Source organism: Lipotes vexillifer, unplaced genomic scaffold (assembly GCF_000442215.2).
Source record: "Lipotes vexillifer unplaced genomic scaffold, Lipotes_vexillifer_v1.1 scaffold56, whole genome shotgun sequence".
Taxonomy (NCBI): Eukaryota; Metazoa; Chordata; class Mammalia; order Artiodactyla; family Lipotidae; genus Lipotes; species Lipotes vexillifer.
Window position 1 is genome coordinate 150,371 of NW_006798991.1, and position 16,785 is coordinate 167,155.

Below are 16,785 nucleotides of genomic sequence, written 5' to 3' on the forward strand. Positions count from 1 at the left end.
GGCCTCAGTAATCTCTATATTAAAACATTCGTATGAGATCCCATATTTTTCAGCTGCTGGTTATATTCCATTCACTTACAAAATTTATTAACGAAGACGCCATTGATAGACATGTTTAATTCCAGATCCAGATCTTTGTCATTTCTAATCAGCAATCTTGAGCATAAATGCATCCTGGTGAATTTTTGTGAGTGTACCATTTTGGAAATTTCTTGGTGCTGGCAAACTGAGTCAAATTTTTGACTGATCATATCAGATTTCCCTCCAACCATCATTTGGATCATTTCTTTCAATAAATTTGCTAACTAGTTATTGTTTAACATTAAAAAATTTTTCTGTATTAACAGGTTAGTCAGGAAACTTACTGCATGCACTTATTGTTTCTGTAGCTTTCCAGCCAACCCAGTTATATTTTCTAGGTAAACAATCATATCATCAACTCATAATGGTAATTTTACCCTTTTCCAATGTGGATTCCTTTTCTTTCCATTTCTCTCAACTCCTGTCTCTTAAGTAAAAACCTTGGAGATTGGTCAAGATGTGGGAGTAGAAAGACCCTGAGCTCACCTCCTCTCACAAACACATCAGAATCACTACTTGCAGAATAATCATCTATGAAAATGACTGAAACCTATCAGAAAAAGATCTACAACTAAAGGCAGAAAGAAGAACCACAATGAAATGAGTAGGAGGGGAGGACTCACAATATAATCAAATCCTATATGCTCAGGTGGGCAACCAAACTGGAGAATAATTATAGTACAGAGGTTTCCCCATAGGAGAGTCCTGAGCCCCACATCAGGCTCCCCAGCCTGGGGGTTCTACACCAGGAAGACAAGTCCCCAGAGCATTTGGCTTTGAAGGCCTGTGGGTCTTAATTTCAGGAGTCCCAATGGACTGCGGGAAATAGAGCCTTCATGGCTTCAGTCTTAAGGGATGCACACAAAACCTCACATGCACCAGGACCCAGGGCACAAGCAGTAATTTGATACAAGCCCGCGCCAGACTTACCTGCTGGTCTTGGAGAGTCTCCTGGAGAGGTGAGGTGCAGCTGCGGCTCACCCTGGGGACACAGACACTGGTGACATACATATTTGGGAGCCACTGATGCTGGTGGGTGCCACTGTGTGGGATCCTCTCTCTGGCTTGTTAGCACCAAGACCTGGCCCCACCCAACAGTCTGGAATGTTGGGATGCCTCAGACCAAACAACTAACTGGGTGGGGATACAACCTCATCCATCAGAAGACAGGCTGCCTAAAAACTTCCTGAGCCCACAACTGCCTCTAGACATGGCGTCTACACCCAGCCCTGCCCACCAGAAGACCAAAACTCAGCTCCTCCCACCGGTGGGCAGGCACTGACCCTGCCCTCCAGGAAGCCTGCACTAGCTTCCAGACCAGCCTCACCCACCAGGGGGCAGACACCAGACACAAGAAAACCACAGTCCCGCAGCCTGAGCGCCACACAGCACACTCGTAGCAGGCCACACCCTACCCTGGGACCAGCTGGGCCCCAGACCTGCCCACTAGCAGGACAACACAGGGACATGAAGGACCTCATATGCAACTGTGTCAGGAACCCCACCCCTTCCCCCAGCAATCTGAAAGCAGCTCTGGGATCCCTGGGCCCTGCAGCCAGACTCCGGGACCTGGCTCTGCCTGCCAGTAGTCCATCACTAACACTAGCACTTGGCTTCACCCACCAATGGCGGGGCGGGGGGGCAGCACTGGAGCCCTTCTGCACCCTTACTCTACCCACCAGTGAGCCAGCACTAACCCTGGGGCCCTGTGAGGGGCTCTGCAGTCAGCCACCTGTGACCAGGCCCTACTAGGCAACAGCATCCACACGAGGCAAGGCCTGGCAACCAACCGGGCCAGGGGCCAACCAAGCCTACCAGACCACCCACTTAGGCAGACTGCCACAACAGAAGGACCACAACACACAGCCCTTTTAGGGGGAATCCCTAAAGCTTATACCTTGGGTGACAAGAGAGGAGTATGCTGCAAGAGTGCATAGGACTTCTCCTACAGAAGGTCACTTCTCCAAGGTCGAGAAATATAACCAACTACATACATAAAAATACTAATAGCAACTGAGACAAAATGAGGTGACAGAAGAACATGTCTCAGATGAAAGAACAAGATAAAACCCTAGAAGAAGAACTAAGTGAAGTGGAGATAGGCAATCTACCTGAGAAAGAGTTCAGAGTAATGATCATAAAGATGATGGAAGAACCCAGGAGAAGAATGGATGCACAGAATGAGAAATTAGAAGTTTTCAACAAAGAGTTAGAAAATGTAAAAGAACAACCAAACAGAGATGAAGAATACAATAACTGAAATGAAGAATATACTAGAAGGAGTCAATAGTAGACTAAATGATACAGAGGAACAGATCAGTGAGTTGGAAAACAGAGTAGGAGAAATCACTGCTGCTGAACAGAAAAAAAGAAAAAAGAATGAGAAGAAGTGAGGACAGTTTAAGTGAAAACCTCACTGTTCATTGCACAGAAAAAATGCCAACCTATGTGTTGACCTACCAAGTCTGTGTCCATAAACCCTACTTTCTCTCAGCTACTATGGGTAAACTCTGGGTTTGTATCCAAGGCCAGCCTCTACACTGTGCTTGGATTTCATCCCCTCTGACTTTTTTTTTTTAATGAGGAATCATACACACCATTTTTTAATATGTACATAATTTGTGTAATAAAAGTTTACTTGAGCACAAATACTTTCTTTGCCTATAAAATTGCTGTTATCAGTAGCAGCAGCACTTCCTGACCAAGAAAGGCAGAACTCTCCAGACTTCTACAGCCTGGTGCATTGCTCCCCCTTTTTTTCCGTGGATGTACACATGTGCATGGTGGTCAGAGCCCCTTCACCAGCCTGCCTCTCTCTCTCTCTCTCTCTCTCTCTCTCATGATGGTTTTTTAGGGAGAGGAAGAGGGGACCTGGGTGAAAACCTGGGATGATTTTCAGTGGGTGAAGCCATTAGGCTGTACCTTGCAGAAGCTCACAGTCTTCAAGGAGAGCCCTACTGCAAGTGCCCACCGAGGCACACCTCCATCGTCTGTGCCATGCTCTCTAAGTTCCCTATGGACAGGGCCTCAGCTGCTGCTTCAACCCGAGTCTCATAGTATGAATGAGTCCTGGTAAATCAAGTAGTTTAATTTTGCATGTGCATTTTCTCTCCAACGCTGTGAAACCTCACTGTTAGATTATACCATCAGTTTATATACTATTACATCTAACTCTAAAACAACAAACATATAAAAAGCTCCCCGCTGTACCATGCCGTTTCTCAGCTCTCCTTTATAGGGCTGTCTATTCTTGCTGTCTCCACTTCCTTAGCTATAGCATTCAGACAAGAAAAAGAAATAAAAGGTATCCAAATCAGAAGGGAAGAGGTAAAACAGTCATCATTTGAAGATGACATGGTACTCTATATAGAGAACCCTAAAGTATCCACCCAATGAACACTCTTTTAATCATAACTCTGGATATGAAAAACAGACTATCACCAGGATCCCAGCAGTTTTCCATGTGGTATCTCCTAATCACAACCTCTCCCTCCCCCTACAGGTAATGACTATCCTGACATTTAGTGTAATGTCTTCATAGATTTATTACCCACATATGTATCACGTCTTTGTAGATTTATTACCCACATATGTATCACTGTAGACTTTAGTTTTGCCAGTTTTTAAACATTCTGTATGTCTTTTAAGTCTCTTTGAATCAGAGACTCCCCCTCCATCACTCCTCTTTTTCCTTATAATTCATTTGTTAAAGACAATTATAAGACAGTTTAGATTTGCTGATGATATCCTTAGGATTTAGTTCAACATATTCTCTATTTTCTGTATTTATTAGAAAACAGTAGCTGTATCCTGAGGCTTGATCACATTCAGTTTGATCTTTTTAGCAAGACCTTGGTGGTGGTGCATTTTTTCACCAAGATGTACACAATGTCTCTATGTCTCTCTTTGTGATATCAGCCACTGATGCTCAACCCTAGATCCCTTAATTCACTGGGGTTTGCAAAATGGGGATTTTCTACATCTATCAATTCTTATTTGTGTACTATCTGAACTAATTCTACAAAAATACATTTTTCCTACTTATTTATTTACCACTGACAGAGTTTAGAGAAGAAAAGCATAATATCAGATTCTCCTTTGAACTTTAATGGACGCTTAGTCTCCATCATTCATTTGAAAACCACTCTAGTCAGGATCACCTTTAAAGTACCTCTTGCCAGACCCATTAATAAATTCACAGACCTTATATAATCTGACCCCTTGATAGCATTTGCCACGGGTACTCATTCCCACCTTTTTCACTTTTCTTCTTAGACACCACATTCTTCAACTGTCTTTCCTACTTCACCAAAGGCCCTTCCCAGTTTCCCTTGTGAGCATCCCCCTCTCTTCCTCACCTTTAGATGTTAGAGAGGCCCAGACTCACAAATTTATATCTCTAGCCCCAGTATCTCTCAAGAATTCTAGACTGGTATATCCGCTGGGCTGCATGCCATCTCCTCAGGATGTCAAATAGTTTCAGACTTTACATGGCTCCCTCTTCTCCCCCAAACCTGCACCCCTTATTTTTTCCCATCTCAGTCAGCAACACCAGTTTGCTCGGGGGCCATCTTTAGCTCCTCTCTTTCCTGCATCCCCAGCTTCAAAATCTGCCCTTAATCGGATCACTTCTTACCTTCAGAGATAAGTGTTTTGTGTTTCTTTAGCCCAGTCTTGAATTTCTGCTTTAGCAAATATAAGGTAGAAAATTAGGCTTATCACATTGTTGGCTACCATCATGAAGAAGATTTTAAGCCAGGGAGAGTCTTGATCCTGAGGAATTAAAGTGCAAAAAATTATAAATTGTGTTTTGTAACATTTAAAATGTAATATTAAAATTAATATAGGCTCAATGCAGGTCACTAAAACACAGCAAAACACTATCATAAGGAACAAAAAAAGCCATTTCACTCTACAAAGATAATCATTATTTATCTTTCCATGTTTTGATTTAGATCTATGTATATATAATTTTTCATGTATGAAAAGGACATTGTATGTATATAGTGCTAAAGCCAAGAATGCATATGGTTTTTCATTTAGAAATATCTCATAAACATGTTTGCATATCAGGAAATATTTGACTATATCATAAATGTTACTGACTGATTAGTAATCCAGAGTTTAGATTTATAAAATTTACAAAAGCATCCCTTATTTCTTTAAAGTTGTTTTTCATTTTTTGTTGATATAAATTTGAATATATTGGTGGTTAATTACATATACAGCAATGCTTTTGAATAAGATTTGTCAAATATGCTTTCCTTATTTATAAAAATTGTTGACACATTTTCTCTTTCAGCCTATTAATATGATCAGTTTCATTAACAGATTTTATTAATAGATAGAGTCACTTTTACTTTCAAAGAAAATGGCCTACTTAATCATGGTGTCATATATATTTTAATATGTTGGTGGATTCTGTGCACAGGTAATTTATTTTTGGAATCCATATTCAAAGATGACATTAAATTTCAGTTATGTTTCAGATTTTCTTTACCACTTTGCCCTTTACTTTTTCATCAGCTGAGGTTAAATTTTATGTAGTTAAATGTAAAATGCATTGTGATTGAATTTTGGTCTCTGGTGCCATGCTTTTCAAGGATGTCCTGCCTAAAGCTTAAATAATTATTAACTCCTATTTTACTTTAGTATCACTTATTGTTTCCTTTCTTCATTTACATTTTTTAATCACCTAGAATTAACTTGGGGGTAAATATGAGAACAGAGTATAATTGTATTTTTTAGGTGGGCTTGCCACTATGTTTTTTAAAAAATCAATCCATTCCTTCTGGTTTGAAATGAAACTTTATTATATAGAATGTATTCTTTTCAGAACTTGACCATTATTAAATCATCATCAATTTCATTTAAAATATAATTAAGAGTAGACACTGAAAAAAATAAAACAACGTTTCCCGACAAACTAGACATTAAATATATTTAACCATAGTGATTTCTATAATCAAACATGCCAAATTCGACAAATTTGACAGGTAGTAGGCAAACAGAAAGTGGAGGAAAAAACCAAGATGTGCTTAGAAATTTAATGATAAATAATAAAGCTTGTGGTAACTTTAAGTTAATAGAATCTATTGCGATTTGGAATTGAAGTCCAACTTAGAAACTTTTTTAAAATTAATTTTTATTGGAGTATAGTTGCTTTACATTGTTGTCTTAGTTTCTGCTGTACAGCGAAGTGAATCATATATCCACTCTTTTTTAGATTTCCTTGCCATTTAGGTCACCACAGAGCACTGAGTAGAGTTCCCTGTGCTATACAGTAGGTTCTCATTAGTTATCTATTTTATATATAGTAGTGTATATATGTTAATCCCAACAGCCCAATTCATCCTACCCTCCCTTCCCCCTTGGTAACCATAAGTTTGTCTTCTACATCTGTAGATCTATTTCTCCTTTGCAAATAAGTTAATCTCTGCCATTTTTCTAGATTCCACATATAAGCGATATTATACATTTCCAACCTAGAAACTTGACGTGCCTCTCTCGTCTAATATTTTCACTGATGTTGCTCAATAGGTGTGCAGCAACTTTTTAGACTTTGTACAACTTGGACTTCTTGCGGACTTTGTACAATTTTCAAAATACCCATAGGTATTTTGCAATATTGGTTGATACTGTGCTTTAGATTTTTCCACAGTATGCTACCTAACTTTAATTTTTTTTTTTCCCCAGGAAGACAACTGCATTCTCTGTACATAATGTTATATTTTTCCTCTACACTTACATTGTATATATCCGTAATTAAGTTTTCTTGACAATTGTGTTTGCTAACATTTTCAGAATGCTAAACAATAGGATAGCAAACACTTTTATTTTTCCTGATTTAAAAGTATATGAGACTGGGCTTCCCTGGTGGCGCAGTGGTTGAGAGTCCGCCTGCTGATGCAGGGGACGCGGGTTCGTGCCCCGGTCTGGGAGGATCCCACGTGCCGCGGGGCGGCTGGGCCCGTGAGCCATGGCCGCTGAGCCTGCGCGTCCGGAGCCTGTGCTCCGCAACGGGAGAGGCCACAGCAGTGAGAGGCCCGCATACCGCAAAAAAAAAAAAAAAAAAAAAAAAAAGTATATGAGACAAAAAAATACTTATAGCTGTTATGCATTGAACACATAAACATCTGATACTTGCATACATGATGTGATTTGGTAATTACCTTAACTCCATGAGTTTTCTATGTCATCTTAGCCATTTACAGCTGGCGACACTGAGACTTCGATTAAGAAACGTTTCCAGGTCACATATCTTATAAGTAGGTGAGCTAAGACTTGAACAAGATAGTTTTGCTGGGGAAATATACACTGTAAACTACTAAGTAGATGATTCTCATTGTTTCTAGTATTTTTGCTTAAAGAAAAACTTTTTTCCTGATAATATAATAATATCATCTTTTGTTGGTTAATGTTTACTTCATTTTTTATGCTGTCCTTACAACTTTCAATGTTTCTATGTCTTTATTTTAGGTATGTATTTTATATATAAATAGCATATGAATGGCTTTTGTTTTTAGTCTTACAAAATGTGTCCTTTAATTGCAGAGTTTAGTCCAACTATATTTATTGTGATCTTTGGTATATTTAGATTTATTTCTATGATCTGCCTTTGTGCTTTCAATTTGTCCTGTCTTCTACCTATAGTCCTACCCCCAACGCTCACACCATTTCTTACCTTCTTTCATATTGAGGGGCTTTTGCTTCCTTTTTAAAAAAATTTTTTATTCCATGTTTTCCCCTCTCTCCTGGTTTGAAAGTTCCACACTCTATGTCTTGGAATTTTAATACACATACCCCCCAAATTTAATACTAATCTTTATGTATTAAAAAATTAGAGGGTCCAGGAGCAGGGGAAACAGGGAGTTCTTGTTCAATGGGTATAGAGCTTCAATCATGCAAGATGACAAAATTCTAAAGATCTATTATACAATGATGTGCATATAGTTATCAATACTAACTATACAATATTGTAATGTACACTCAAAATTTGTTAAGAGGGTAAATTTATGTTATGTGGTTTTTATTTTAACACACACACTTATGCAATTTAAAAATGAAAGCTGGAGAATAATTCTGTAGTCTCTGAATAAATAGTGATGTATCTTAATTTACCTACTTATTTTGTTGGCTTTACATTGACAACTCCTGGTCTATATTGCTTTTTCTCTTGTGTCTTTCCCTCTTTTATTAAAGAAAGTGCTTTTTATTTCATTTTCCAGTTACTTTGAAATTTATACACATTTTTCTGTATTTTAAAAATTATTACCCTAGAAATTACAACATGTATCCTTGGTGCACCAAACTCTATTAATACTTTTATCCTATGGCAAGAGAACATGAAGTCTTTGGAATAATTTATTCCATTTATCCTCTCCTGATTAATTTACTATTGTTACTGTCTACTCTACTTTATTCATTCTATACACGTAGTTTTTTTAAAACTCCACAAGACACTTTTATTATTTTGTACAATAAAACAAATAAGTAAATAAGTGGATTTGTACACACCACTCTTACTCTTCTTTATTCCTGTTTGTACCTCCAACTTTCTTATGCTTAAAAACATTCTTTAAATGCCCATTAATGAATTGAATTTCCTTGATTTTTGTTTGCTTGAAATATGTTATCTCCTTTAAAAAAAATATTTTCACTGAGTTTACAAACTTAAGTTGGCAGTTATTTTCATTTAGTATACTGAAGATATCATTCTACTGTCTTCTGGGCTTCCTTTTTTGTGGATGAAGAGTCAGAGATTAGTTTAACTGTTGTTCATTTGAAGGCAACCTTTCTTATTTCTCTCACTGCTTGTATGACTTTCTTTTTGTCTTTACTTTTCTGTAAATTCTCTATGAGGTGTGCAACTGTGGCTTTCTTTTGTTTATCCTACTTGTCATTAATGGACTTCTTAAAGATGTGAATTGCTATATTTCTGAAAAACTAGAAAACAATCATTTTCTCTTCAAATTTAACTTCTGCCCTATTCTGTTTTCTGGAACTCCAGTTAAATGTATGTTGGGCCTTCTCACTGAGTCCACATATTTTGTATTTCCTATAATTTTTTTCTTAATGTGATTCATTCATGTGGTGATTCATGTGATCAGGAGGATAGATCCTCCTGACCAGTCAAGATAGAGTAGGTTATACTACAGTAACCAATACCAACCCCCACCCCCCCACCCCCCCGCAATTCCTAGTGGCTTTTAATGGCAGAGATTTGGTTTTTGTTTAAACTAAATGTCCATAGTAAGTTGGCTAGAGGTTATGCTCCACAACTCTTCATTCCTGGATCCTGGTCAACGGAGTTGCAATTGACATTCTGATTGTTGCCAGTTGCTGTGTCCGAGAGAGTGGCCTCTTAGTTCTCAGTGCTTCTCTTCAGAATGAATGCATATCTCTTTCTCTCATGTGTCACTGGCCAAAACAAGTTATATAAATATATCTAACTTCAAGGAAGTGGGGAAATGCCCAAGAGGAGAACCAAAAAATTATTGTATCTGCAATAGTTACTTTCCAGCCTGCCCTCTGCTCCACAAACATTGGATTCACTCACCTTCCTCTATGCCAAACATACTAATCAAGGGAGACCACTCCAAAGACCCTCCAGTCCCTACCTTCATCTGTTTCAGAGCCTGATTGAAGAACATTCAAACATTTATCAGGATGTGACTCTCAAAATGACTGCCACGTCAGCATTACTAAGGACAAATGATTGCTGTTTCTTTTCCAATCCTCCTTTTCTGAAAGGAAGTATTTATTGCAGTTATTGGATTGCTATGCTATCATTGTATACAGCATGATGGAGCACGTAATTCCTGACACAGAGGGCCATTATGCATTATCCCCCAGTAAAGGGTGATACATTCTGCACTTTGAACTTGATGCCATAACTAGGTGGGACTTTGGATGTCTGTTGACTCCCTTATGAAAGGAGTAATACTGTTGTGCATGTAGGTTTATACATTTTTTTCAGGCTTTTAAATTGTCTTTCTTAAGAGAATTGGTCCAAATTACTCACCCTCCCATTAATGGAGGCAGAAGCCTCACTAATTCTCTTATTAGCTGTACTTCATCTGAATTTTTAATTTTTATATTTTTAATTGCCAGAGGTTAGATTTAGTTCTTTGTCTAAACTTATATTTCTTTCTTTTTTTCTTTTTTTAAAGGGAACGCTATTTATTTATTTATTTATTTTGGCTGTGTTGCGTCTTCGTTTCTGTGCAAGGGCTTTCTCTAGTTGCGGCGAGAGGGGGTCGCTCTTCATCGCTGTGCATGGGCCTCTCACTGTCGTGGCCTCTCTTGCTGCGGAGCACAAGCTCCAGATGCACAGGCTCAGTAGTTGTGGCTCATGGGCCTAGTTGTTCCGCGGCATGTGGGACCTTCCCAGACCAAGGCTTGAACCCGTGTCCCCTGCATTGGCAGGCAGATTCTCAACCACTGCCCCACCAGGGAAGCCCTAAACTTATGTTTCTTAAGTTTATATTTATATTCTTATTTATATTTTATTTATATTTTCAATCCTCTCTTTTAATTCTTTAAATATATACATATATGTCCAATATCTCTGAGGATCTGATTTGGTGGTTTTTATTCATCTCTCACATAACACATTATTTCCTCAAGCATTTTATAACTTTTGATTGACTGTAAAATCATATTCACCAAAACTTTATGCATAAGGAAATTATGGAGTATGAATTTAGAGTTTCTCCAGAAAAAAAAACAAAACACATTTATTTACTTTTACTAAGCATCTGTGGACTACTAGAAATTCAATTCTTGGCCTATGGCATTTGGACACAATAGAACTTGAATTAGGGCCTCAAACCATTGTGAAGATTGGTTTATTGTTTCAAACGTTCAGAAGAGTCTTTATTCAGTTTTTCCTCTCCCTTTGTAGCTGAGGCTGAAACAGGTAAGTTTCCTCACTGGGCGGAGACAACTTCGGACAGCTCTGGAGCCATGTTTCCCGCCACCTTTGGGGGAAGTCAGCTCAGCAGGTCTGAATGAGTTCATTGGAAGAAAAGGCTGAGTGGGCTCCATGATCAGGGGGAGAAAACACACCCTGGTCTCCTGGAGTTCTTTTTTAATAAGGCTACCTCTCTGATCAAGGAGCTTCCATGGTATAGTGATGTTTCTAGCCTTTCTGATACCATAAGTCCTAGCACATGATGGTGGGGGGAATCCTCTCTATGGGAAATTTGGCCACGGTGAGTACAAATTGTCTCTCCTTGGCCAAAGTTGTGGGACAAGGAGCAATTGGAGTATTTGCCTGAACACTGCTACCTCTCAGCTTGGAGATTTTCCTCCAAAACTTTCCTCCAAGTTTATATATGAGCTACATGGTAGTAGTGGTGTGACGTTGTAGTCCTTAGTGGTTACAGATATATATCAGCATTTTCATTCTGACTCTTCTTTTATGAGTGGTTTTGGGATATTATCTCTTATGCTCTGTTTGTCCATTATAACTGGGTGTCCATTATAACACCCAGGATGGGCAATTTCTCCAAGGCAGCCAGTGGCTTTGATGGTCAGTTACCTCTCTGGAATCAAGCTCTTCCTTCATGTTCAATCTCTGAAATTTTCCCTTATTTTTTTTTTTTTCTCAAGATCAGGCATGCATTTAACATGATTGTTAAAATTTGATAAGGCATTTAAAAGTTTTTTGAATATATATTATTAGATTCTGGGACCACAGAATTCATCAAAATGTGTTGGCAAAGATTGTACAGCCATTTACATATAGTGTGTTGGAGAAAGCATGTTCAGGTGTATTAGAACAGAGTCATCATAACAGATCAATAAATCCTGGTCAAAGATGAACTAATGTAACAAATAATAAAGAAACTTAGTATTAATGGTTAGCAGGTAAATTATCTGTGGCTTAAGAAGAAAAGTCAGAATAAAAGTGATGGTTGAGGAACGTGCACGTGTTTCCAGTTATCACTAACCAGCTTTGAGAACTGGGGTTTCTTTACATAATACTATCAATTTATACAATATTCCTGTAGAATCATCCACGTATTGATCATTTCCATTGCCTCTTTTCCTTTTCGTATCTCCAATCTACCATCTGGGATAATTTTATTTCTCCCTAAAAAACTAGCTTTTTTTCTCAGTGCTAGCCTACTTCTGATGAATTCTCCGTTTCTGTTTGAAAATGGATGAATTTAAACTTCATTTTTTATGATGGATTTTTTTTTGATGGATTGTAGAATTCTAGACTAGCAGTTATTTTCCTTCAGCACCAGGTAAGGCATTTTAAGTATTTTTAAGAGGAGAATTTCAGGTAACCTCATCCATAGGAACAGAAGCCAGCTTTCATAGAATTGTTTCTTTGGATCATTTTAAAATTGTATTTGTTCCTGATTTTTCATTCCTTTCCTGACAAAACTATATCTTCTTACTTATATTACCATTCACCCAGTCAACTACCTGTTTTGATAAAGGCACACATTAATTGTTAAAAATCACAGAGGTCCACTTCTGTTTCAATAACCAATGATTAAAGAGTTACCAGCACAACTAATTGACATATAGCAAGAAAGAACTTGTATCCTCTGTAAGTTTGGAGGGAATGCCAAGTTTAATGACACAAAAACTCATAACTCACCTCTTGCTGATGTCTTCTCTGCAAACTTTTGTATGCCTTACACTTTCTTTTTCTGTACAGTTAATATGAGAAAAATAACTACCCATGTCTGGGTGTTCCTTACCTGACTAAGGATCACTCCAGTCACAGTGGAAGCAACTAGTCCTCCTGTTAGTCCAATTACATTTGTAAATCCTTTAAGAAATCCGTAGTATCTATACAAAGATGAATGACAATACACAGATGTAAAGTAATACAAGTGCTGCAGGAAAAACCTAATGAAATGAGATTTAAGAGAGATAACTGTTGACTTCTTAAATTTCCCATTTCCACTATTCAAATTCCATTAAAAATGTCTGAAAAAGTATATGGATATAAGTAACTTTCTGGTTGCACTGCAGAGCCAGAAAGGTTGGCTTTAGCAGTAAAGAATATTAATATATTGAGAAAATGAGGCCATATTAGAGTAAAAGCCAGCAGATTTAGGAAATCTATAAATACAGTTGAGAAATTCCAAAGGTGATGTGTGTTGGTAATAGGAACAGGTTTGGGATTAATACAAAATTGAATAGCTCTGTTCACCTGACCTATTCTCACAGTCCCAGAACTACTGGCCCCAATAATTGCTCCCATTATTCAGGCAAGGAAACCAGAAACTTGTTTACAAGCAACTGTGATTGGCCATTCCTGAGCGCCAAAACCAACTTCAGCAGAAAGTGGAGCTACAAAAGCAGGGAAGCCATGGAGAGAATAATAGATAAAGTAGGGATCAAATCCATCAGCCATAAAGAACAAGGAAGTGCCTCTTGCAGAACAGAATCCATGTCTAATCAAGAAATTAGTTCACTCCAGGACAGGGAGTCTGTGCCTTTCCTGCCCAACAGATTTCACCATAAAATGTTCTGTTTTCAATTCTTGCCTTTTATGAGACTGAGGGTTTTTGTTTGTTTTGCTCTGTCTCTTATTTTATTTCCTTGGGTCTTTCCATTCTTACTCTGCCTTTAACTGTTGAATATGGTAGGGAATGTATAGTTTATTAGTTTATGGGTCCTGGGTCAGAGAAGCATCACATCTGGACCTAGAATCCTTGGATTGTGGAGCTGTATGCAGTCATATGGTGGAAATTTGAGTTGTCCCTTTTTGGGGGGAGCTGGAAAGAGTCTTTTAATGTGTGAAGAAGAAGATTTATGGTTACGAGCAGCCACAGGTGCAGATTGGGGCAGAAACCATCACTTGTCTCCAGTATTCATTGTTTCCTTTTTCATTTTAGCAATAGAACCCCTGGGTTTTCAGTGGTAATAGGGCCACTTATGCCTTTGGGAGCCCTTGTTACTTTTGCCTTCATAATCACCTTCCACCACAAAAAGTACTTACAATTTTAGTTTATGACTCTATGTGTTGTGGAACTTTTCAATTTCATCTAAATTGTCAGATTTATTGGTATGAACTTGTTTATAATATTCTGTTATTTTCTTTATTATGTGCTAAGAGTTATTACAATGCACCCATTTTCATCGCTTATATTGATAATTTTTCCCTTTTTCTTGATCAAGCTTCATTTCACTAATTTTATTAATTTTCAAAGAAGCAACTTTTGATATTGTTGGCTTTACATATCATTTTTTTGCCCTACTCTTCATAATTTCTTTCCTTCTACTTTCTTTGGGTTTAATTTGCTGCTTTTTTTCCCTACCTATAATACCTGAGATACAAACATGATTATTGATATTAAGACTTAATTGTCTTTCAGTATATATGTTTAAAGCTATACATTTCTCTGGGCATGATCTTAAATGCATCCCACATGTTTTGATATGTCACATTTCATTGTAATTTAAAATATTTTCTAATTTCAAATGCGATTTCTTCTTTGACCTAAACATGTTTCAAAGCAATGGGAGTTACCTATCTTTTGCTTTTGATAGCAACCTTAATTTCACAGTGATTAAATAATGTATTCTGAATGATTTTAGTCATTTAAAATGAATTGTAGCTTGCTTTATGATCCCACATATTGTTAATTTCAGAAAAAATGTCCCATGGGCAACTGAAAAGAATGTGAATTCTCTCCTTATTGAGTGCAGTGTTCTACATACGTCAATTAGGTCAACTCTGTTCATTGTTGTTGTTTAATCATCCATATCCTTACTTTTTGTCTACCTCTTTTTTGGTATAATCTATTCAAAGAAGTGTGTGAAAGTCTCTTCTTTCATTGTAAATTTGTCTAGTTCTTAAAGCAATTATACCCCAATAAAGATGTTAAAAAAAAAAAAAGCAGTTTAAAAACTAAATAAATAAATAAAGAGGAAAGCAAGGAAAGCTTTAAAAAAAAACAAAACAAAAACAAAAACAAAAACAAAGCCCTTAAAATCATGTTTATATATATACATATACAAATTTTAAAGGTAAACATAAAAACCAAATGATATTTCATCATCTGAGGTGACCACCTTTAATAATATTCTGTGTTTATATATATGATGATATATCAATTATATAATTTTACATATTTTATTATCATATTTTTTATTAACATGCCTTGCATTTTTACTCAACTATACAACATGGACATAATTCCATGAAAATAAATATGAACTAACTTTATTTAATGGCTACCTGATATTACAATATTTGTTTCTATTATGATACAGTTAACTAATGTTAAGTTCTAGGACTTTAACTTGTTTCTAAAACCATAAAGAATGCTAAAATCTAAAAAAATAAATAAATAAATTTGTCTAGTTCTTTGAGTTTGCTCAATTCATGATGAGTATAAATTAAAGCTGTATGATTGGGTTCCAAAAGAAGTAGAATTCTGATATTTTTCTCTTTACCATTATGAAATATCATTATTTCTAGTAATGTTTCATGAATTAAAGTCTATTTTATTTGATATTAACATAGTTACTCCAGGTTTCTTTGGGTTAATATTTGTTTGGCATATCTTTACCCATCCTTTTATTTCATCCTTTCTGTATCCTCATGTTTAATTGGTCTTTTATTTGCAGCATAGAGCTGCATTTCCTTTTTTACTGAGCTTGAAAATCTTGATACTTACTTGGAGTATTTCATCCATATTAGTTTATTATAATTACTGATGTATTTGTGATTATCTGTTATTTATTTTCTATTTGACCTACCCTTTCTCATTGCAATTTTCTTTTAGATTAATCCATTTTCATTTCATTTTTCCTTCTATGACATTTCACTATTCTTTTCAGCACTGAAGATATAACATGCACTGAAGTTTATTATGAATTATATTTTACTATTTTCATTATAATGCCAGAATATGAGAATTTTTAGTTCTTTGCATTAGTTCATCCTGTATTTTCATTCTTTAGTGTATCTTATTTCTATATGTATTTCAACTCATAAGATACTCTGTTGTTTTAAAGATCAATTGTCTCCTAATTACACTCATATTTACCCCCCTATTGCTCCTCAGTCTGTCTTGCATTTTCAGGTTTCATCAGGGATAATTTCTTTCCGACTGAAAAATCCCTTTTAATATTTCTTTTATTGAAAATCTGCTGATGAAAATTTCTCTGTGCCTGTCTGAAAACATTTTTATTTTGCTTTGATTTTTTTTTTTCTTTTTTTTTTTGCGGTACGCGGGCCTCTCACTGTTGTGGCCTCTCCCGTTGCGGAGCACAGGCTCCGGACGCGCAGGCTCAGCGGCCATGGCTCACGGGCCCAGCCGCTCCGTGGCATGTGGGATCTTCCTGGACTGGGGCACGAACCCATGTCCCATGCATCGGCAGGCAGACTCTCAACCACTGCGCCACCAGGGAAGCCCTGCTTTGATTTTTGAAGAAAATTTTCACTAGGCATAAAATTCTAGGTTGGCATTTATTTTTCAGCATTTTATAGAACTCATTTCATTATCTTCTGCCTTTCATAGTTTCTGTTGAAAAGTCAGATGTCAGGCTTATTCTTGCTACTTGAAAGTAGCATGTCTTTTCTGTCTAGTTCCTTTTAAGATTTTTGTCTTTGTCTTTGACTTTCAGCATTCTTACTATATATATATATATTATATATATATTTACATTGTGTCATGATTTAAATTTGCAGAGCTTTGTGCATGTGTGGCTTATGGTCTTTTA

General features: G+C 36.9%; 1 protein-coding gene across 1 annotated transcript in view; it reads right to left on the reverse strand.

Moving 5' to 3' along the window:
• Window positions 1-4,719: 4,719 nt before the first annotated feature.
• The window catches only part of SLC17A1 (solute carrier family 17 member 1), a 48,711-nt gene continuing 36,645 nt past the window's right edge, over window positions 4,720-16,785 (reverse strand). Inside the window, 2 exon segments of the mRNA XM_007471216.1 lie at window positions 4,720-4,854; window positions 12,804-12,894. Coding sequence (XP_007471278.1) covers window positions 4,720-4,854; window positions 12,804-12,894 — 226 coding nt within the window.